Genomic DNA, 22,512 nt, shown 5'->3' with positions numbered 1-22,512 from the left:
ACTAACACAGAACCAATCTGCATTCAAAAGCTGTGGGAACCATAACAATATCAACTTCAGTCAGCAAAAGAATGAAAGCAACACACACACACAGCCTCACCCCCCATGGAAAGAAAGCAGAATGAACTCAAAGCAACACACACACACAGCTCCCGCCCCCCATGAAAAGAAAGCAGAATGAACTCAAAGCAGCACATATGCACACACAGCCCCACCCACCCTTCAATGAAAATAAAACACAGTGAACTCAAAGCAGCACACGTATACACAGAAACTCCTGAATGAAATGAAAGCAGAATGAACTCAAAGCAGCTTAGCCCTCCTCTGCAGAGCCAGCAGGGGTCCCCAGCTTGCTCTTGCTCTGTCTCTCTCTCACGCTCTCTCACTCACAAATGAAAAAAGCAGAATAAACTCAAAGCAGTGTCTGCTTTCTCTCTCTCCCTCTCTCTCTCTCTCTCCCCACCGGTGCAGGAGGTTCTAGCTGCTCTTGTCTTTACGATAAGTACCTAACTTACTCTTCTTACTGTACGCTATGTCGGAAAGGGCGTTGTTTAAGAAATGTGTCTCCTGTAAAGAAAAAATGACACGATCAGATGGCCACTCGGCTTGTCTTTTTGCCTGGGTGAAACGCACAACACCAAAACGTGCAATGACTGCCACGCGTTTATCCCCAAGGTGAGGACTGAGCGGGCAGATAGGCTCCATACATGGCTTTGAAAGAGGACTATGGCTGCTACTGATGCTCTGACGAAGGTGAAAGTGGTCCTTAAAAGACTCCTATTTAGACCCTATTTTTGTGAAGTGGGGTCTCCCGGAGATACACCTTTTCGCCTCCAAAGACAATTGAAAGCTTAGATTGATTTTGTTCAAGGGGTGGATTAGGCCACGGATTGCTAGGAGACGCCTTTCCGTTCCATTGGTCAACCTGTCTCTATTACATCTTTCCCCCCCCCCATCCCATTGACGCAGGTGGTCAGCAAGATTCAGGCAGAAGGGACGTCTGCTATAGTGATAGCTCCTTTTTGGTCAAGGCAACCATTGTTTCACGGGCTGATGAGGCTACAGACTCAATTTCTCCCCTTACCGAAGAGACCAGACCTGCTGTCGTGGAATGGAATGTATCATCACAACATCGACACACTCAGACTGACAGCATGGTTGATTCTACAGGAGGATCCTTTTCAGCTGGTGTAGCTGATGTCCTACAAAATGCCAGGAGACTATCTACCCGCCAATCGTACAGTCTCAAATGGGACAAATTTAGGGAGTGGGCGGCACACAAGGGTCTGAGTTGTCCTCTTTCAGATATTTGGGGATTTTTGCTGAGTTTGAAACATGGTGGACTCTTAACTCTTCTGTTAATGTTTATTTGGCTGCTATTTCAGTCTTCCACTCGCATATTGACCAGAAGACGTTTTTTTCCCACCCGGCCTCAAAGTTGTTCCTAAAGGGACTTAATAATCTGTTTCCTCCAGTCACTTCTGTTGTACCACAGTGGTCCCTACCCTTAGTGTTGGCCAGGATTATCTCTAGACCTTTTGAACCCTTAGCTACACGGCACGTACGTTATTTGTCGATGAAAGTGGCCTTTTTGGTGGCTATTACTTCGGCACGGAGGGTGGGGGAATTAGCTGCTCTTTGTGCAGATCCTCCTTATTTAAAAATCCACCCCGAAAAGGTGGTGTTGAGACCTAAACTAAGCTTCTTGCCTAAGGTAGTATCGAAATTCCACCTAGCCCAGTAAAACTCACATTACCTGTATTTTTTAGGAACCATTTGACAGAGGCTGAACATGCCCTCCATATGTTGGATGTGCGAAGGGCGCTTTTGTTTTATTTGGACAGGACAAAGCCCTTTCGAGTAGATTCTCAGCTTTTTGTTTGCTTTTCAGGTCCCAAAAAAGGGAGAAAAGCAAGTTTACACACCTTAGCTAGATGGGTTGTTCAGGTGATTTTGTTATGTTATAAGACAACTTGCCTTGTCCTTTGGAGGTTCATGCTCATTCCACTAGGTCACAAGCTTCGTCTGCAGCACTGCTGAAGGGTGTATCGCTCCAGGATATCTGCAGAGCTGTGACATGAGCCTCCACTGATACCTTTGTGAGGCATTATGCCTGGACATCCTGGACAGGAAGGAGATGTCAGTGGGCACGGCAGTTCTCCAGTCTCTTTTCCTGTGATGACTTCACTTTTTCCACCTCCCAGGTAATTTAGCTCGTTAATCTCCCATGTGGGACTGCACAGGAAGACCGGCGATGAAAAACAGTGTTGCATACCTGTAACTGTTGTTCATCTAGGTCTTCCGTGCAGGCACACATACCCTCCCTCCTTCCCCACTGATGCTTTTGACTGTTTCTGGGCACGGCGGCAGCAGAGGACTGAGGGTAACGGGGGTGCTCCGCCTACTTAAGGAGCTGTTTTTGGCAAGAAAGGATGGCTGCGCTGGCGCGCCAAGTGGCGAGAGCGCCCCCTAGTGATATTAAGCTAGAAAATCTCCGATAGCAGGCCTGCGCGTGCGCAGTCCCATGTGTGCCTGCACGGAAGACCTAGATGAACAATAGTTACAGGTTAGCAACACTGTTTTTCTGGTTATAAAGTTCAGTTTATATCTTTACCCAGTCTGAGTCTCCCTGTTTTCTCTGAGTCGGAGTCTCATTTGGGGATTCAGTCTGAATTGGAAGCCTTCCTAGAGAAAGGGGCTATTGAGGAAGTGACGAATGAGTCTGACCCCTACAGTCTTTGTTGTAGAGAAGTAGGATGGGGGGTTTAGGCTCATTTTAGACCTTCATGCCTTGAATAAGGTTGTCAGGGTGCATAAATGATTACCCTTCAAACAGTGCTGACACTCCTTCCCCCAGACGCGTGGTTCGCGATCCTAGACCTTAAGGACGCATACTTCCACATTTCTATATTTGCAGAGCCTAAAAAGTTTCTGCATTTTATTTGGGGCAAGCGCATTTTCAAATATAGAGTCTTGCCGTTTGGCCTTTCCTCAGCCCGCAGGGTGTTTATCAAGGTAGTAGCCGTAATAGTGGCCTTCTTCAGGACCAAGGGCTGTTGTATTTACCCGTATCTGGACGACTGGCTCATAACGGGTAATTCTGCTGAGGATATTGAGTCTCAAGTGTCTATCATACTTGCTACTTGTCTAGACCTTGGACTCTTCATTAACCAAAAGAAATCGAAACTTCTTCCATCCAGATCAGTGCAATTCATAGGAGCTGTCCTGGATGAGGAGCGGAACAAAGGGTTCCTTCCCTCAGAAAGGCTGACAAAGATCTAAACTTTAATTGGTCGATTTAGACATTGCAGGTTTCAGTCTGCTAAACTCATACAAATATTACTGGGTTTGATGGCCTTCACCACCACAGTGGTGCCCTTGGCCAGGCTTCACATGCAGCCCTTGCAGTTACGGTTTATTTCTGTTTTTCACTCTGATAGGGATTTTCAAAATCAAAAGTTTAGCATTCCATGGGGTGTACTTAGATCCCTAGGTTGGTGGTTGGAGAGGACTAACCTCCTGGAAGGAGTTCAGTTTGGTCGTAGGATCCCTAATATTACCATCACCATGGATGCCTCCAACACTGGTTGGGGGCCCGTTGTGAGGGTTCTTGTGCACATGGCTTATGGGATGCAACTGAGAGGTCCTCGCATATCAATTTGTTAGAGATGAGGGCAATTTCATATGCGTTAACTTCATATTCAGATGCTGTAAGGAACAGAAACCTCATTCTCACAGACAATATGACTGCTGTGTTCTACTTAAACAAGCTGGGGGCACAGCATCAGAATCCCTCTGCAGAGAGGCCTTACAGATCTGGACTTGGGCTGTGAGGAACTCAGTTTGGCTTCAGGCGGTCCATATTCAGGGTGCGGACAACATCTTAGCAGATCAGCTGAGTAGACTCCAAGGGGACAATCACGAATGGCCTTTCAGAGACATTTACTTAGACCCTGTCTTCAACGATTGGGGCACTCCCCAGTTAGATTTGTTTGCATCAGAAGACAATCACAAACTAGATGACTACGGCTCTTGAGATGGTATAGAGAAGCTCAGAGAAGCTTTTCCATTCCGGTGGTTACGCCACTTTTACTACTTGTTTCCACCCTTTCCCCGTCTGGCAAGAGTAGTGAGCAAAATGCAGATGGACAAGACTTCGGCTATCCTGATAGCCCTCTTCTGGCTGAGGCAGCCGTGGTTCCACAGTCTGATGAGACTGCAACCTCAGATTTACCACTTTCCTCCACACCCAGATCTGTTACTTTGGGGAGGGGTTCTGCATCACAGTCTCAACAGACTCAAACCAACTGCATGGCTGATACGCCAATAGAAGTGTTTTTGTAAGGAGTGACTCATGTCTTGCAAAACGCTAGGCGTTTGTCTGCTAAGTAATCCTATACTATTAAATGGGGAAAGTTCTGTACCTGGTACAACGGGAAAGGACTGGATCCACTGGACTGCTCCCTTCCAGGGATATTGGAATTTCTCTGGGATCTCAAATTGTGGGGTTTGTCAAACTCGTCCCTTAAAGTGTACTTGGTAGCAATATCTGCCTTCCATCCTCCTGTAGACAAAAAGACAGTTTTCTCACATTACACTTCCAAATTGTTTCTTAAGGGATTGAACCTCTTGTTTCCCCCAGTTTCCACTATTGTCCCTCAGTGGTCATTGCCCCTTGTACTTACTAAGTTCATGACTAAACCGTTTGAGCCTATGGCCACCTGTCATTTGAGATTCTTGTCTCTAAAAGTGGTTTTCTTGGTGGCTAAGGAATTTGATCGGCCGGGGAGGTACTTCAACGTAAAGTTGAACTTGGAAAATAATTCCACCCACTGTAACTGTTTGGTGCTTAATCTACGGTGTATGCACAATGCTTCTAGATTTTTGTGATCAGTCCACACTTCAAAAGGAAATTTAGCCCCCTCCAACCAGTGCTGCCAGGTGGTAAGCGCAAATTTTACAGCGAAAGCTTCCATCTCCCATACGCTTCAATTGCGTTCAGTTCCAGAGAACTTCTTGGAAATATATGCACAGGGATATAATTTTCCCTCCTCATTCAGTTGCAGGAGGACCCCCCCCCCAATGGCAACGTCATTAGCATCCACTTGGACCACAAGTTTCCGATTCTCATTTGGATGCTGCAGAACCAGTTCCGAAATAAATAGTTTCTTCAATTTCTCAAAAGCCTCTTGGTACTCTACAGTCCAATGAAGTAGAAGAAATCCTAGACTCTAAAATAAAACACAACAAGCTTTATTATTTAGTGAGGTGGAAGGACTTTGATGACTCCTTTAGAGAATGGGTGGAACACTCACACATGAATGCTCTCAGACTCATCTCAAGCTTTCATAAAGGTTTTCCCAATAAACCTGGATCTGGGTGAAAAGGGAGAGGTCTAATTTTGGCGAGGCAGAAATGTCTCTGTCACGCATCCATGCCATTAATTTTGCTGATGTATTGCTATGAACCATTGTTCTATGCTGTGCCTTGATATCATATTGCTGATGCCATAACTTGCCTTGTATTCACAGGCCAGCTGTATCCAGAGTGTCTTATCTCTTGTGCTTTGAAGCTCAGTGTCTCTGACCTTGCAAACCTGCTAGTTCTCAGGGGGAAGAAGAATACCGTGTTTCATTTTTAATCTGTTGCCTCTAATCTATTGCCTCTGTCCTGTCTAGACAAAGCATGTATATTATTTAGGGAGTTCTCTGGACCAAAAGTTATGTTTTCCTGTTGAGAGAGGGGATGAGTACTTGGGACCTATATGAGCCATAGTTTTACAGATTTTGTTATTCATGTCAACCTTCTGATCAACCTGTGGACATATCTATGAACACGATTTGATTCCTTGAATAAAGCCTTTTCAACCAAGACCATGGAATGCTTGCTGTGAGGGTACAGGGATCTATCTGCCATAGCCTGTCATCCATAGACCTGACATCACTGTGGTGTCTAAAAATTTCATTGCAGCTGCTAATCTTTTCAGCAATTATTTTATCGTATAGTCTCTCAGTGACTTGGTCAACGTATGAAACTTATTTATTATTTCAGATCAGATTATTTTTGGTGTATCACATAAAAATGAATGTCCATGCAGTTCCTGTTGTTGCTTGTTTTATGTTAACTTTACACTATTCAATAGTAGCAATTTATTTCTTAACCAGTTGTTTTCTATACTACTAGCTTCATTATTCAATTAAATGGAACTTTTTAAAACAGCAGTGTACTTAGAGAGAAGTAAGCTAGATTCCCCCTCCCCAATATAATGACAGTCCATTGACTGTAAATATTGGGAAGAATGTGGGTTAAACTGTTATTACAAATTGATAAGTAGTAAAGTGGATTATTGATGAATATGTAGTTTACTATATATTTTCTATTGAATTTTTTTTTTAAGTTGAACATTTTTTCCCCAATTTTCTGGGCCTTCACACTTCTACATAGAACAAATCTCTTTTCTGTGTAGAACAGATCTCTATTCTATGTAGAGATGTGAAGACTCAGAAAACATTGGGGGCGAAAACCCCCTACAGTTCAACTAGTTTTTTTCAGTTTTTCCAGTGGAAAATTTTGGTGGAGTGTTGAGGGTGAGGAGAAACCTCTTATACTGCATGTTAAACAGTATTTTTATCATTTGGTCATTTTGGCAACAATAAGCTATAGCTATAAGGTGTTTATAATCATTTAAAAGTTCAGTGTTAAAAAATTTAACTTGATAACCAGGTACGCTGATAGTGTTACTCATTGTGAATGAGTAATATTTGTGTCCAAATAATATACCTTGATTTTCTACATAAAAACTTTCATTTTTTACTGCCTCTCCAATGGCAAAAATTAAAGATGCATGCGCTCAGGATGCCTCAGTTGCAACTCTTTCTCAAGCATTGGGCATACTAGAAAACAAAGTAAATTAGTAAAAAGAAGTTTAGATTTGTAGGAAAGTTAGTATTGCATATATTTCAACTTCCCCCCCAAATTTCCACACACACATCTTCAATCCTCTGGGTTTTCCCCCCTGTGGCTTCAATGTTTCTGTAAATTTTAAATACCAGTCTCTGTATCAGGCGTCTGACGAAGAGAACTTGATTCTCGAAAGCTTATGCTACAATAAAATTGGTTAGTCTTAAAGGTGCTACTGGACTCTCTTTGATTTTGCTACCACAGACTAACACGGCTAACTCCTCTGCATTAATGTACATTGTTTGTTCCCTTAGATGTGGTTATCCACCTGGGTTTTTGCAGTTTACTTCTAAGGGTGCTTCTCTTTTCCTTATGGTTCCTAGAGCCAGCAGAAACTTGCCATGGAAGATTGAAGCCTTTTTTGTTGGGCTGAGAGTTTGGAAGCTTCGACTGGTACAAAATGCCATTTGCTAACCTGGGATAGGTTGATACAAACATGTAACCCTGAACTTGAAAGCATTTCATTAGCTACCAAATTTGCTTCTGGGTTCAACTGGAGGTGTTGGTTATTAACTTGAAAGCTGTTGGACTACTGCATACATCTTGACGACCACCTATTGCATGTGCACTCATGCTCAGATTCGCTCCTTTAAGCATTTCATTAGGCCAGAAAGAAGGCTTTCACTGTGACTGCTCCTGTTTTGTAGAATAATTTGTTTGATGCTGTGCATCAGATCCCAGCCTTCAGAAAACATGTAAAACTTGGCTATTTCATCAGAGCTTTCCTTAAGAATTAGGATTTTTTTGCTGGATATCTCGGTCTGAATGGCACTGGATCTTCTTGTATTGATGAATTTTGTATTTGCTGTATTATTTGGATGAGTTGCATTAATGTTAGCTGCTTCGAGCCTATCAGAAGAGCCGGATATAAACATAACAGTTATACAATAGAATATATAAAATAATGCTGCTATTCAATACTTTTATTACAACTTTGTTTGCTTTGTATACTTTTAGGTGCAAGACAAAGGTGTATCCAGACAACCTTCCTACAACAAGTGTTGTCATTGTCTTTCACAATGAAGCTTGGAGTACTCTCTTGCGAACTGTTCATAGCGTCATAAACCGATCACCACGACAAATGCTAGAAGAAATTATATTGGTCGATGATGCTAGTGAAAGAGGTAAGACTTTAGCATTGATTGCTTGTTCTGCACAAATTCAAGTTTCTTTTGGTAGAGTTACAGGACCAATAAACATGAGCTGGGTTTTGTGCAGGAGTTGGTGGGGGAGGGGGAAAGTTCCACTGAGTCCTCCTTCCCACTGCAGCTCTTCACAGCACATCCCATGCTGTCCATAATGGTCCCATGACTTTTCAAGGGGTGGAGGGACTGCAAAATGAGGAGAAGCAGCTAAGATTCATCATGATCAGTGCTCCAACTGCAGTTTTTTGGATCTGTCTCAAAACAAGGACATTTTGTACACCTGCTGCTATTCTTCATAAATGATTTTTTTCTTGAAGCAGTTTCCTTGATTGGTGTGGAGTTTTATTCAAAAAAATCTCGGTTTTGAAGTTAATCAAACTGAAAGATGCAGTCAGTCAATGCAAGCTTTATCCACATGTTGGTTAAATATTCTGTTTGTAGAGAGAGAAATCACTACTACAAAAATAATTTCCCAAGCTAGCAAGAATATTTCAGAGTCTAGCATCAATCAGTAGAACTGAATGAGGAGAACGTTCAACTTTGCCTGAAGCTTTCTTTGTGTCTGCTGTTACGTTCCTAGGAAGGTTAATTTGCATAAAATTACACTTTCACACTGGGAAGTGAAACATTAAGAAAACAAGACATCTTCCCCTGAACATAATTTAGAAGTGTTAATTTTTCATTTACATGAAAACTGGATGAATGTAGCTCAGTTGTTGATTACATATGGAAGAAGTCACCAGCCTATGTCAAAAAGAAGCAGGTGAAGCAGAAGGCAGACTAGTTTTATATGAAAAACTTTAATTTAGTTCATTTGTAATATGCTGCAGATAGTGAATGTTAAAAAGATTAAGCCATTTTCTTGGCTCTTACTGTCTTTGATGCCTAAAGGCTAGTTTAACAAGAGGAATGATCCAGCCAGTAACGAACACTTTTAAGGCCTTTTCCTTTCAATGAAAGAGATCTAAAGACATGCCCAGTGGTCTGATGAACTCTAAAGTTCTTTAATCATCAAGGCTTTTCGCCTGGGAACACAAAACAATCCAACCCCCCCCCCTAAAAATAATAAACCAAGAGACATATTAGCTACAATTCCTGACTGGAAGACAAGAAGTAAAATCCTGGAAATAGCAAGAAATAAAGGCTCAATTCCGTATAAAGGAACACACATCCAAATGCTCACAGACTTACCATCCACATTTTTTAAAAAAAGAAAAGAACTTAGATCTACAACAGAAGCACTGAGAAAAGCTCAAATAAAGTGCAAATGGACTAACTATACAACTCTTCAAGTAAAAATACATGATACCATGTACCAAGCTACAGATCAGGAAACTGGGAGGATACTATTGTAGGTTCTTGGCATTGAGACTTTTTCAAACTAAGACAGAATCTCACAGAAAAGAAAAATACCCATTCCTTTATCACCTTACAAGGAGGGCAAGACCCCAGTGAGACATATCTAACAAGCAAAGAAAAAACAGACAGAGATGTTAAAATTCAAGTTGAGAGCAAACTAAAACAACTTGTTAAATGTTATGACTGCATAATATATAAATCCGGTTTAAGAATGGAGGGGGGGGGGGAGAGATAGGGCCTCCAGTTATTTTTACTGTTCTTCAAGTTGGTATAAGAAATACCAAATAGTCTATAGGGGATTACTCTTGGGCCATAGAGAACTGTTTAGTAAGCAACTTAATTTAATCTAGTTTATAGTTATTAATCAGTAAGTAAGAGGGGATAGAGTTAAGAGAGGGAGGGGGAAGGGAGGGGGGTTATTTTAGCAAGATTCATAAGGGCTATAATAATGGTTACAAATTATTGTTATTTTTTCTTTTTATTAATATATGTAACTGATCCATAAAAGGTTTGACTTTATAATAATACCTATTTAATCATTACTATAAAAGAATCTATTTCAAATATTATCTTCAATAATAATCTGATTATTATCAAAAATAATACAATCGTTTATGTATATATAAAGAATTCTCAATAGTAATATCAGGTTTTAGAATATCATTTAAGTATATTAACCTCTATTTGAAATCCAAAGATGAAACACCTACTTGTAAAAAAACTCTTTGTTATCATGGTATATAAACCATCATTAACAAATGTAATAGAAAATTTATTAGATACCATTGTATAACAACTTTCCTTTAATATTGTAACTGTTTATTAAGCATAACTAAATAAAAATTTGGAAAAAAATTCTGCTTAACTTGCTTGACTTCAGTTCCATAATTTGTGCCCCAAAGTGCAATTTACATACATTTAAGGGCAAAGAGGGAGGAGCAAGCTAAAAGAAGCCACATTATTTGTTTTGGCTCTCTACTTGTAAAAAATATAATATTGAAACTTGTTAAAATGTGTACATGTAGAAGCAGCACATGTATATTGGCAGTTTTAACCACAAGTGTTGTCGGCTGCTTTGGGAACTAATTTGATTTGTAGGGAAGGGGTTTGCCACCTAGGAAAAAAATATAAATCAAGACACTTCTTAGGCCCTTGAGGTGTGTTGAATGGTTAGCTGAATAATCCTGTCCTCCTGGGAATTTCATTTGAGAACTAATTTAGACTAATGTAGGCCAATGTAGAAATGTTGGCTATCTCTTAACAGTGTGTATCTTGAATACACTGTCCTTTGTTTTCCTATATTTTCCAGACTTTTTGAAGAGACCTTTGGAGAACTATGTGAAAAAGTTAAAAGTACCAGTCTATGTGATTCGAATGGAGCAGCGTTCTGGATTGATTAGAGCCAGGTTGAAAGGTGCGGCTGCCTCGAAAGGCCAAGTCATCACCTTCCTCGATGCTCATTGTGAATGTACAGTAGGATGGCTGGAACCTCTACTAGCACGGATAAAAGCTGACAGGTGTTTATTTTTTAAGACTTATTGAAGGTTGATGCTGAATATTTAGCAAATCTGTTTTTGGTAAAGCATAACTAGAGTCTTTGGAAGTATCTTTTAAATGAGTTCTCACAAAAGGAATAAAATGACACAAGCAGATCTTGATTGTCATTCGTGGATATCCAGTGTACATACAACTGGAAAGCTGTAAAAAACACTATGTAGTCGACAACAGTGTGTTGGTTTTACGATGAGAGCTACTCTGCTAATGAATTGTCCAATTCTTGAAGCAGGTGTGGCTCTGAAAAGACCTTTTTCTAACACTTATGATTACCTTGAACTGGTAAGCTACATGTTGTAACTGTCCCATTTGTCCATGTCAAATATGTAATTTTTAAAATATTTACTTTTTTAGAGCATTTATATTTGAGAAAAGGGAATTGTACATAAAAGTCTTTGTTTTTGATGCACCTTTTACTATGTAGAATGAATGATAGATTTGATTGATGCCTAAAATTGTTTCAAGGGTTTAATAGTTATAAATCTTTATTGAACATAGCACCTTGTTTACTACATTCCTTTATATATCTTTCATCAAGCACCAAAACATACGTTGAATACATGCTATGGAATGTGTTCATACAGTCCAATGATACTTTTATCTGGATCTGCTGAAACATGGTAAAATCGTGTACCCTTTCACTGAGTTTGACTTTTCTAATAGTGCAATCTGATAGTGAGTTACTCCAGTCTAAGCTCATTGAAGTCAATTGACTTAAATTGGAGTAACCCTCCGTAGTATTGCACTGTAATACATGTTAATTTTTCCATTCCAGCTATTAATACTCCCACTTTTCTGGAATACTATTCCTATACTATTTCTAATGTCTTGTAAAAACAATTTTTGCAACCATCAATAAATCCATCCTATATTATCCTGTCTTTCACTCAATTCAGATAAAATACCGATAATATCTGTTTGATATTTTTGTAATTTCTAAACAATATTTTTGAAATAATGTTTATCATATCTCAATATATCGAAGTTTGGAGCCATGTGTACAACCCAAACACAACATTTTCACCTGCGCAGAGTGATATACAACATAAAGAATACTTGAGCTGTTGAACATTAAATGTTATCTAATCAGAAGTGTCTTTCTAAGATGAAAAATATGTGGTGCGCAGTCAACCCTTGTGTTAAGAGTACAAGTATATGACTGAGTTACAACACTCAATGTTGTATACTGTTTTTATTTTTTGCCTTTTAATAGTTAATTTTAATGGGTTTTATAATGGTTTGATTTTCAGTGCAATCCTATGTAGAGGTACTGCAGTCTAAGCTCACAGAAATCACAATAGGCCTCAACTGTAGTATCTTTGCAAAGGATTACACTATTTATCACATTTTACTTTGTAAGCTGCCCAGAGCACTTTCTCTGGAGAAGTAGTGTATAAATGTTCTGAATAAACATGGAAGACAAGTTTCTTTTCGATGCCGATACTGGTATGGCTGCTGTCCTGCACTGCACCAGTAGATAATACATTTTGTCTTCTTTCCCCTCTAACAGTTTATGCCACTTCTGTCTTTAGGAGAACGGTGGTTTGTCCTATAATTGATGTAATCAGCGATGATACTTTTGAATATATGGCAGGATCTGATATGACTTATGGTGGGTTCAATTGGAAGTTGAATTTCCGATGGTATCCTGTTCCCCAGAGAGAAATGGACCGAAGGAAAGGTGACAGGACCCTTCCAGTCAGGTGAGCAAAACTGATCTATCAAATTGTGGATATTCGTTCATTTATATTACTAAATCAACCTGATACTTCTGTGCAGATGCTAATAATTTCTAGGACTACATTCAAATGTTAGTCTTCCTTGCCTTTACGCCAGAGTGTATTTGCCAGACTTGCCTGCAAACCCCTCTTTCCCCTTCTCTTATGCATAATTTCAGTTGGAAAGTAACTTGGGTTATCTGTGACATACAAATGCAGGTGTGCTGCTTTAAGTCGAGTTGGCCATCCCTCCCTAGTTTTAAGCCATTAAAATTCCAGTATCTGTGTGTGATGGTGGGGCATTAATTTCAATTAATATTCAAACTGTTGATCACTCCTCGCCAGCCTCTCCATCCCTTGCAGCAGAAACCAGCCCCATGGTTCACCACAGAGCTGGGCTAGAAGTCATGTGGAAAGACGTTGGCGGAACACTTGTGCTGAATCTGATAGATAATGCTACAGAGCCCATTGCAAGACTTATAAAGCAGCAGTGATAGAAGCGAAGAAAAATTACTTTTCTGCAGCCTTTGCACCATCCAAAACACATCCATCCTGGCTATTTAATGTATCTCAACATCTTTTGACCCCTAAATCTGAATTTTCGCTGGTTCAAGAACACACAATTGCCTGCACCACCTTTACAAGGATTCTTACTGACAAAATAGCTCAAATACAATCTATTCTTGCTGTCACATGTAACATAGATGAAGCAGAAGTAATGCTTAACACACCCTCTGGTCCATTTCTGAATCATTTTGACCCAGTCGCAGTGATGGATATTGACAGAATACTTGTACTCTGGATCCTTGCCCTTCCTGTCTACTAAAATATTGTGAAGACTACATAAAGGAGTCCTTGATGTCTATCATAAATCTGTTACTAACTTAAGGCACCTTCCCTCAGCCTCTCAAACAGGCATTCATCTGTCCACTATTTTGAAAACCATCCTCAGACAAAAATGAAGTAAGCAATTATTGCCCAGTGTCCAATCTGCCCTGTCTGGGCAGAGTGGTTGAGAGAGCAGCAGTGACCAATTCAAGGCCTTCTCAAACAACTCTGATGCTTTGGACCCTTTACAGTCTGGTTTTAGGCCATGTTGTGGGACAGAGACAGCCCTAGTGGTTCTAGTTGATGACCTCTGCCTCATTGTAGACAAAGGCCATGCTTCATTGCTACTTGTCCTCAATCTGTCTCCAACACAGTAGACCACACCATCTTGTTGAGGCCTTTGGAAGCAGAATTTGATATTGGGATGTACCTTGGACTGTTGGTTGTTGTGGGTTTTCTGGGCTGTATTACTGTGGTCTTGACATTGTAGTTCCTGATGTTTCGCCAGCAGCTGTGGCTGGCATCTTCAGAGGTGTAGCACCAAAAGACAGAGATCTCTCAGTGTCACAGTGTGGAAAAGATGTTGGCAGGTCATTTATATCTACTCAGGAGGGGTGGGACTGAGCTGAGTCATTCTGTAAGAGTTTCCCAGGGTGTGGAATGCTAATGGCGGGAGGCTTCACTGTATCCTGAGGAGGTTCTTTTGCATATGGATTGGTGCTTGATGTGCTAATCTTCTCTGCAGGGCTATTGTCAGGTGTAGAGTGTTTTGTTAGCCTGGTGTTTTTCAGAACTGGAAACCATGCTCTGTTCATTCTTAAGGTTTCTTCTTTCCTGTTGAAGTTTTGCTTATGCTTGTGAATTTCAATGGCTTCCCTGTGCAGTCTGACAAAGTAGTTGGAAGTGTTGTCCAGTATTTTGGTGTCCTGGAATAAGATACTGTGTACCTGTATTCCCCCATGGAATGACTCTCATCAAGCCTCTGAGTTCATCGAAGTTGGCCCTACGAAAATCTAACCTACGAGTCTGGCTACGAACTTCCTTGGCTCCCCACAGCAACTGGAATTCAAGAAGGACATGGTCACTTCCCCCTAAGGTCCCCACCACCTTCATCTCATCTACCAATTCTTCCCTGTTGCTAATCTTCTCTGCAGGGAATTTTGGAATTTACCCATTTTTTTGTGCACACCCCTAGTGTCCACATTGCTATTCATTTCATGTAAATTAGTTATGCTTTATTTCTAAAAGATTTCAACTTTATGGTTGCTTTCAAATTTTCTGCTAACATTCCCTGCAGTATCTATTTCCCTGAATGTTGTTATTATCCCTAAGGCCACCTGCTGAGTTCATGGCAGTAGTGGGATTCAAACTAGCAGAGTGCTGATTTGCACTTTTGCATTGAGTGGGGCCAAAACTCCCTCAGTCCATCTCAGCCCATTATGATTATTACATGCACATGATAGAAGACTGGTTTGCTTGTCAAGTACAGCAGGGAGCAAAAGCTTGCTTTAAAGAAAGCACCATGAAAGAAAGAAAGGCATGCAGAAGAAAGCTCAGCTCAGTAAAATGTTGAGAAACTCACTGTTGTAAAAACGGGTAGTAACAACAGTTTCCAGTTGGTTCCTTTTTCAAGTACAGCTGTAAACTTACTGCAGCATTATGAAAAGCCAACATTCTGTGTTTCATAAACATGTTTTTATGCAAGTAAGCAAATGATCATAATGGCTATTAAGGAGGTACAGCTCTTAGTACCCATATTAGATTATAGTGAAAGCTACTTAAAACATTCAGACTTTTTTTGTTTTCTTTTGTTTTGTGTACTTTGTTTTCTTTTGTAAAGAAGAAATAAAATCTTGGCCACAGGATCTAGAGCACCACCTCAAACATGCTGTATTCCAATAGAGATACATATCACAGAATCACAGAGTTGGAAGGGGCCATACAGACCTTCTAGTCCAACCCCCTGCCCAATGCAGGATGAGCCTAAAGCATCCCTAACAAATATTCATCCAGCCTCTTCTTCAAAACTGCTAGTGAAGGAGAGCTCACCACCTCCCTAGGCAGCTGATTCCACCTTTGAACTACTCTGACTGTGAAAAGGTTTTTCCTAATATCCAGCTGGTACCTTTCTGCATGTAAGTTAAGCCCGTTGCTTCGAATCCTATCCTCTGATGCCAACTGGAACAGCTCCTTGCCCTCCTCCAAATGACAGCCTTTCAAATATTTAAAGTGAGCAATCATGCCCCCCCTCAATCTCCTTTTCTCCAAACTAAACATTCCCAAGGCCCTCAGCCTTTCCTCGTAGGGCTCAGTCTCCAGACCCCTGATCATTCTCGTCGCTCTCTTCTGCACCCTCTCGATTTTGGCCACATCCTTTTTGAAGTGAGGCCTCCAGAACTGCACACAATACTCCAGGTGTGGCCTGACCAAGGCAGTATAGAGAGGGACTATGACCTGCGATTTCGATGCAATGGCCCTTTTGATACAAGACTGAGTTTGCCTTTTTTGCCACCGCATCACACTGACTGCTCATATTTAGTTTACAGTCCACTCTTACTCCAAGATCTCTTTTGCTTACACTACTACCCAGAAGTGTATCCCCCATCCAGTATTTGTGCTTCACATTTTTGTGGCCCAGATGTAATACTGTGCACTTATCTATGTTGGATTGCATCCTGTTCACAACTGCCCACTTCTCCAGAGTATTCAGGTCTTGTTGAATTTTAACTGTATCTTCTTGGGCGTTTGCCACTTCTCCCAATTTGGTATCATCAGCAAATTTAGTGAGTATCCCATTTATCAAAAAAGCTCCTTTTTAACTATCCTGGCCTTTATTTATTTACTTGATTTATACTCCACCTTGATTCCCATATGGGTACCCAAAGAAGCTTACGTCGTTCTCTTCTCCATTTTATCTTCGAACAATTCAGTGAGGTATGTTAGGTTGAGAGTATGTGACTGGCCCAAGATCAGCCAGCAAGCTTCTGTAGCAGAGTGGGATTTGAACCTGGGTCTGCCAGATCATAGTCTAACACTAATCACTACCCCATGCTGGCCCTCAATGTATCTGTCTTGCATTTCTCAATTAGAAGTACTTCATGTCTTATGGCAAAGAACTTTAAAATTTCATGGGACTTTCAAAAGTGGTTTGAGAGGGGGGGCGTGGCATCGCAGCAGAGAGGAATGGACGCATGTTGAGAGCGCTCCAGCCCTCCCGACCCCAAAACCTCGCTAATATACACAATGAAGGGAAATAAGTCGAGAAAAATAATGCTAACAAACTCCATCAAGAAAAAGAAAAACAATCCGAAAGCGGTGAAAGACTTACAGGCGTTCTTCGCGGCTTCGGGAGAGCCGGCGGGGAGGGAGCACAGCAGAGCGGAGGAGAACAAAATGGCAGAAATCGTCGTAAAAGAAGGCACCGCTGAGGTAAATCTACCAGTTAACCATCTAGACCCCCAACTAGTACAACTAAAGCAAGATATTATAGATCAAATGGCCAAACTCATTAACCCGATCACAGCACAACTCACAGACATAAAACGAGACTTACAATCGGCTAATTATAAAGCCGACAAAGCTATGGAGGTGAGTGTGAAGGCTCAACAAGACGTCACCGACATGCAAAAAATAATTACAGACCAACAGGACAGACTAATGAAACTTGAACTGAATGTCAGACAAAATCAGATTAAGATACGGGGGATAGATGAACTACACACGTATAACACAGATCTCACAAGCTTCATTGCCAACTGGCTAGCTAAACAATTAAAGCTTGAGGAAGGAATTTACCCTTACATCACTAAAGCCTACAGAGTGGGACCTTATCACCAAACTAAAAATAAAGATCGCCCAAGAGATATAATTGTCGAGATACCAGATCTACGGACAAGAAAGAAGATAATGGAAGAAGCCAGAGCAAGGGGATCATTCAAATGTGAAGGCAAACTGATACATATTTTTGCCGATCTTCCGAAGGAAGTGCTCTCCAAAAGAAGAGAACTTAAACCAATTTCTGAGACTCTGCAAAGAGCGAACAGAAGATATAAATGGCAAGATCAATGCAAACTTATGGTCTTTCACCAAGGCAAAAGATATATAGCAACGGACATCGACACGGGACTAGAGCTACCGAACGCAGTCGGGCTGGAAATACCAATGGAGACGAACAAACAAAACCAGAAAAGGAAATCTACTGACGTACTATCTCCTCAGAAAGGGATCAAGATCCCCATTAGAGACACTTAAATCTTCATATTTCAGTCTCTCAACAAGTCGGTAAAATGGACATTAATATTATGGTCCGATTGAAGTAGTGCTTTTGTAAATAGAGTTACAACTCAGAGGTTTTGGGGGGAAGGAGAGGGGGGCTCTTAACATAGCTCACATAGTTTTATTTAGCTCTCATAAGTGGATGAGGAGGGGGGCTGACTTCCACAACCGGTGAGTGAAGTTAACTCACCAGTTTGAGAGAGCTAAATTCGAACAAATCTTTGTAGGAAAACAGAACACTGGTTATATATTTGATAAAGTGGTATTTTTAGTTCATTACAGTATTAATGTGGTTTTAGGGAGGGTGGGAGGGAGGAAGGGGGAAAGAGGAGGGTGCTGGGATAGTTAATTAGTTGCATATATTAGCTAAATAGATTTATATAGTTAGTAAATTCATCAATAAGGAAAACAAAGGGGAAAAAAGAATATAAAGTAAAAAGTAAAAAAAAACGTATTAAAAATCTATATTTTATAGTTCATTGCTACAGTTTATTAGCATAGAAGGGGAGGGAGGAGGGTAAAGAAAAGGGAAGAGGGTTAGGGTGGTTATAGGGAAGGGGAGGGGGAAAGGACAATTATAAAGAAGGTTAGTGATTGCAACAAGATAGAAAGTCAAGGGAAGGAAATAAAAAATAGAAAGAAGGACAGAAAGAGGGGGAAGAAGAATAGTACAGGGTGCATATACAGTGAGTAGTCAAACCAGTACAAGAAACTGAAGGGGTATAAGTGGTATAACTGAACTGAATTCTACGAAACCCGTAAGGTTCATAGTACAAGAAGAAAGAAAAGGACTAAATACATAATATCTATATATTAATGAGTGTGGTTTAAATACAGTATTTCTGAAACATCATTTAAGGGAAAAAATATTGTGATTCTGGTAACACCTAAATAACTTTATTGCAGCACCAAATTAAGAAGATACAAGTTGTGTTAGTAATTATTACAACTTAAAGTAAAAAATGTGTTCTAAAATCAAAGTTTTAACTTTTAATGTCAGAGGTTTAGGCAACCCAATAAAAAGAAGGAGGGTGATTTCGAACTTAGCCCATACTAGAGCACAAGTTATTTTTCTACAGGAGACCCACTTGCGGTATGATAATACAGATTCATTAAGAGCTAGGTGGTTGCAAGCACAATACCACGCAACTGGCAATTCCAAATCAAGGGGAGTAGCCATCCTAATTACAAAGCACTTACAATTTCAACAAACAAAAACACTTAAGGACAAAAAAGGTAGATACATCTTTGTCAAAGGGAAAATAGGGGAACACAAGCTCACGCTAGCCTCGTTATATGCTCCCAACATAAACCAATTAGACTTTATAGAGGAAGTATTGCAGAAGTTAACTACATTCCAGGAAGGAGATCTGATAATTGGAGGTGACTTAAACTACATAATAAAACACCAATTAGACAAATCGAACCTCAACAAACTACACACAAAAAATAAAAACAAAACAACGAAATTAGCAGCTATTCTAAAGAAATACCATCTAATAGACACATGGAGACATTACCACGAAGGAGAAAAGGATTTCACTTATTTTTCACAAAGGCACAACACATATACAAGAATTGATTACATTTTAAGCTCCAATACCACTATAGACAAAGTAGAGGAAACTGAAATAGGAAGTAACACAATTTCAGACCATGCATGGGTAACAATGACACTCAACCTAGGTGACAAAACACAGAACAGCAATCAATGGTGCCTACCAAAGCACTTATTATTTAATCAAAATGCAACTAAAGAAATTGGGAAAATAATAGAAACAGCAATCACGGAAAACCAATCTAAAGAAATTGGGGCGCACATACTCTGGGACACGATTAAAACAGTGACCAGAGGTCACATAATAGCCCTTACGGCTAAAATAAATAGAGAAAAACTGAAACAAAAGCAAGAGTTAATAAGTAACATTAAGGCTTTAGAAACCAAACATAAACTAACAGGTAGCAAAAAAACATATAGAGAGCTCCTAACACAAAGAAAAATCCTAGAAACCTTGGAAAGCCACACGATATATAAAAAGCTGTTAGCTATTAAGCAGACACACTGGTCTAACTCACCTAAAACTCTTCGCATTTTAGCATATAAAGTAAAACAAAAGAGATCACAAAATATTATTAACAGAATCTATAACAGTAAAAACGTAATGCAGTATAAATCAGAATCAATTCTTAAGGTCTTTAAAGACTTCTACACACAATTATACTCTTCAAAAAATCCCGACCAATCTAAAATAACCCATTTTCTGAACTCATTAAAAAGCCTCAAGAAACTAGAGGAAGTTCATCGGATTCTTCTAGATAAACCTGTCACCATTCAGGAAGCAACAAATGCAATAAAAAATGCCAAAAATAATAAAACTACAGGGCCGGACGGTTATCCGGCAGAATTCTACAACAAATATATGAATTTATTAGTAACGCACCTAACTAATTTGGCCAACGCGATTCTAGACAAGGGTAAAATGCCACCTACTTGGGAGAGAGCTGACATCATTGTAATTCACAAACAGGGAAAAGACCCTCTGAAAGCAGCATCCTACCGCCCCATATCATTACTCAACCATGATTATAAAATCTTCACCTCCATCATAGTGAATCGTTTAAATACATTTATATCCAATTACATACACACAGATCAATCAGGATTCATACCAAAAATAGACATTACTGATAACATTTATAAATCATTAAACCTTATAGACCACTGTACCCAAAACAAGGTGGAAGCTATCCTGTTATCACTGGACGTCGAAAAAGCCTTCGATTCGGTAGAAACATCATACCTCTTTAAAACACTGTCACATATGGAATTCGGAGAAAAATTTTTAAATATAATTAGGGCAATCTATCATCAACCCATAGCAAACATAAAGGTAAACGCCATGCACTCAGAAAACATATACATTAAAAGAGGCACAAGGCAAGGTTGCCCCTTATCTCCCCTCTTATTTGCATTAGCCCTAGAACCCTTCGCAGCCGCCCTTAGAGAAAACAATCAAATAAAAGGAATAACTGTTAACTCAACAGAATTCAAAATCAGCTTGTTCGCGGACGACATGTTGATATATCTGTCTGAACCATCAAATTCACTGTCCTATCTCTCATCCCTACTTGCAAAATTCGGAGCAATAGCAGGATTAATAATAAACCAAACAAAATCCTACTACCTTGCTATTAACATCCATGGCAAAATGATCCAAGAAATGAACAAATTATATAATTTTCAATGGTCTCCATCACACTTAACATATTTAGGAGTTAAAATCTCTTCTAATTTAAAAGAACTGATAAAATTGAACCACCTCAAATTAACAAACCAAATTAAATCAGACATTACCAATTGGAATAAGCTGAAACTCACGTGATATGACAGATTTCACTTAATAAAAGCCTTTATATTACCAAAATTTCTTTATATGTTTAGAGCGATCCCTCTCACTATAAATAGATCACAAATAGCTCAATGGCAAATTCTGCTCAACAAATTTTTATGGCAAAACAAACATCTGAGAATTGCGTTTACTACTATGAGGAGAAAATCAGCAAAAGGAGGCTTTAATTACCCAGATTTATTTTTATACCAAACAGCAGCAAGACTGGTCAACCTCTTGCAAATGACATCCAATTCTTCCCAACCGGATTGGATTAAGATCATACAGCCCCTTTCAAAGCATTGTGACATCACAGACGCAATTTGGAATAAACCAAATAATAGACCACAAGGTATCAAAAACAGTTTTGTGATACCGTCCATATTAAAGACGTGGGATCAAATCAAGACCAAAATTGTCCCAAAACTGTCCAGATTCTCAACATTTCTAAATCAAGAATGGTTCTCACCGGGGCGGGATCGAACACTCATCCTAACTTTGCGACAGGCAAAAGTTACCAGATTAACTGACATCGCCACAAAGTCAGGGCTATTAGAGAAAATAGAGATAGAGAGAAAATTGGAACAAAAACTACAATGGTTTAGCTACTTACAACTTGCACACATGGCAGAGAAAATAAAACTAAGGAACATCATGAAAGAACCTCTGACAAAATTTGAACAAATCTTAAATTCATCTTCATATAAAAAAAAGGGGATGATAGCTAAATGGTATAAAATACTTTTAAACACAGTGGAAAACAAACAATTAAGCTGCCAAAATAGCTGGAGCAAAGACTGCTCAATCGAACAGTCCTCAGAGGTTTGGAATGATATATGGTCATCCGGTATATTCACTTCAAAAGTCACTGTAACTAAACTACAAACATTCAAGGTGATACACAGATGGTACCTAACTCCCAAAAAGTTAGCACTAATATCAACTAGATCATCCCCAAAATGCTGGGAAAATTGTGGTGAGGTAGGAACCTTTGCTCACTGTTGGTGGGAATGTGAAAAAATTAGACAATTTTGGGAGGAGGTACTAATGAAAATTAAAGACATCACTAATTATGAAGTTCCTTTTGACCCGAAAATAATTTTTTTAGACCTATGGGGAAATCTACTCATCCCCAAACCCAGGAAAGAACTCGTTGCTTCATTCTTTATTGCAGCTAAGAGTACCATAGCAACAGTATGGAAATCAAAAAGACTACCAACAATTGAGACTTGGTTTTCCAAAGTTTGGAACCACTTTATTTTAGAAAAAATAAGTAACGATATA

At 39.7% G+C, this 22,512-nt stretch overlaps 1 protein-coding gene across 4 annotated transcripts in view; it reads left to right on the top strand.

Moving 5' to 3' along the window:
- GALNT1 (polypeptide N-acetylgalactosaminyltransferase 1) overlaps nt 1-22,512 on the top strand; it is a 176,224-nt gene that overhangs the window by 115,146 nt on the left and 38,566 nt on the right. For all 4 annotated transcript variants that reach the window (XM_054990995.1, XM_054990994.1, XM_054990993.1 and 1 more), the window contains 3 exons: nt 7,918-8,084; nt 10,774-10,981; nt 12,551-12,721. In XM_054990995.1, coding sequence (XP_054846970.1) covers nt 7,918-8,084; nt 10,774-10,981; nt 12,551-12,721 — 546 coding nt within the window. The remainder of the gene's footprint in view (nt 1-7,917; nt 8,085-10,773; nt 10,982-12,550; nt 12,722-22,512) is intronic.

Source organism: Eublepharis macularius, chromosome 11, assembly GCF_028583425.1.
Source record: "Eublepharis macularius isolate TG4126 chromosome 11, MPM_Emac_v1.0, whole genome shotgun sequence".
NCBI classification, from domain to species: Eukaryota; Metazoa; Chordata; class Lepidosauria; order Squamata; family Eublepharidae; genus Eublepharis; species Eublepharis macularius.
This window is presented reverse-complemented; position numbering and strand designations above follow the sequence as displayed.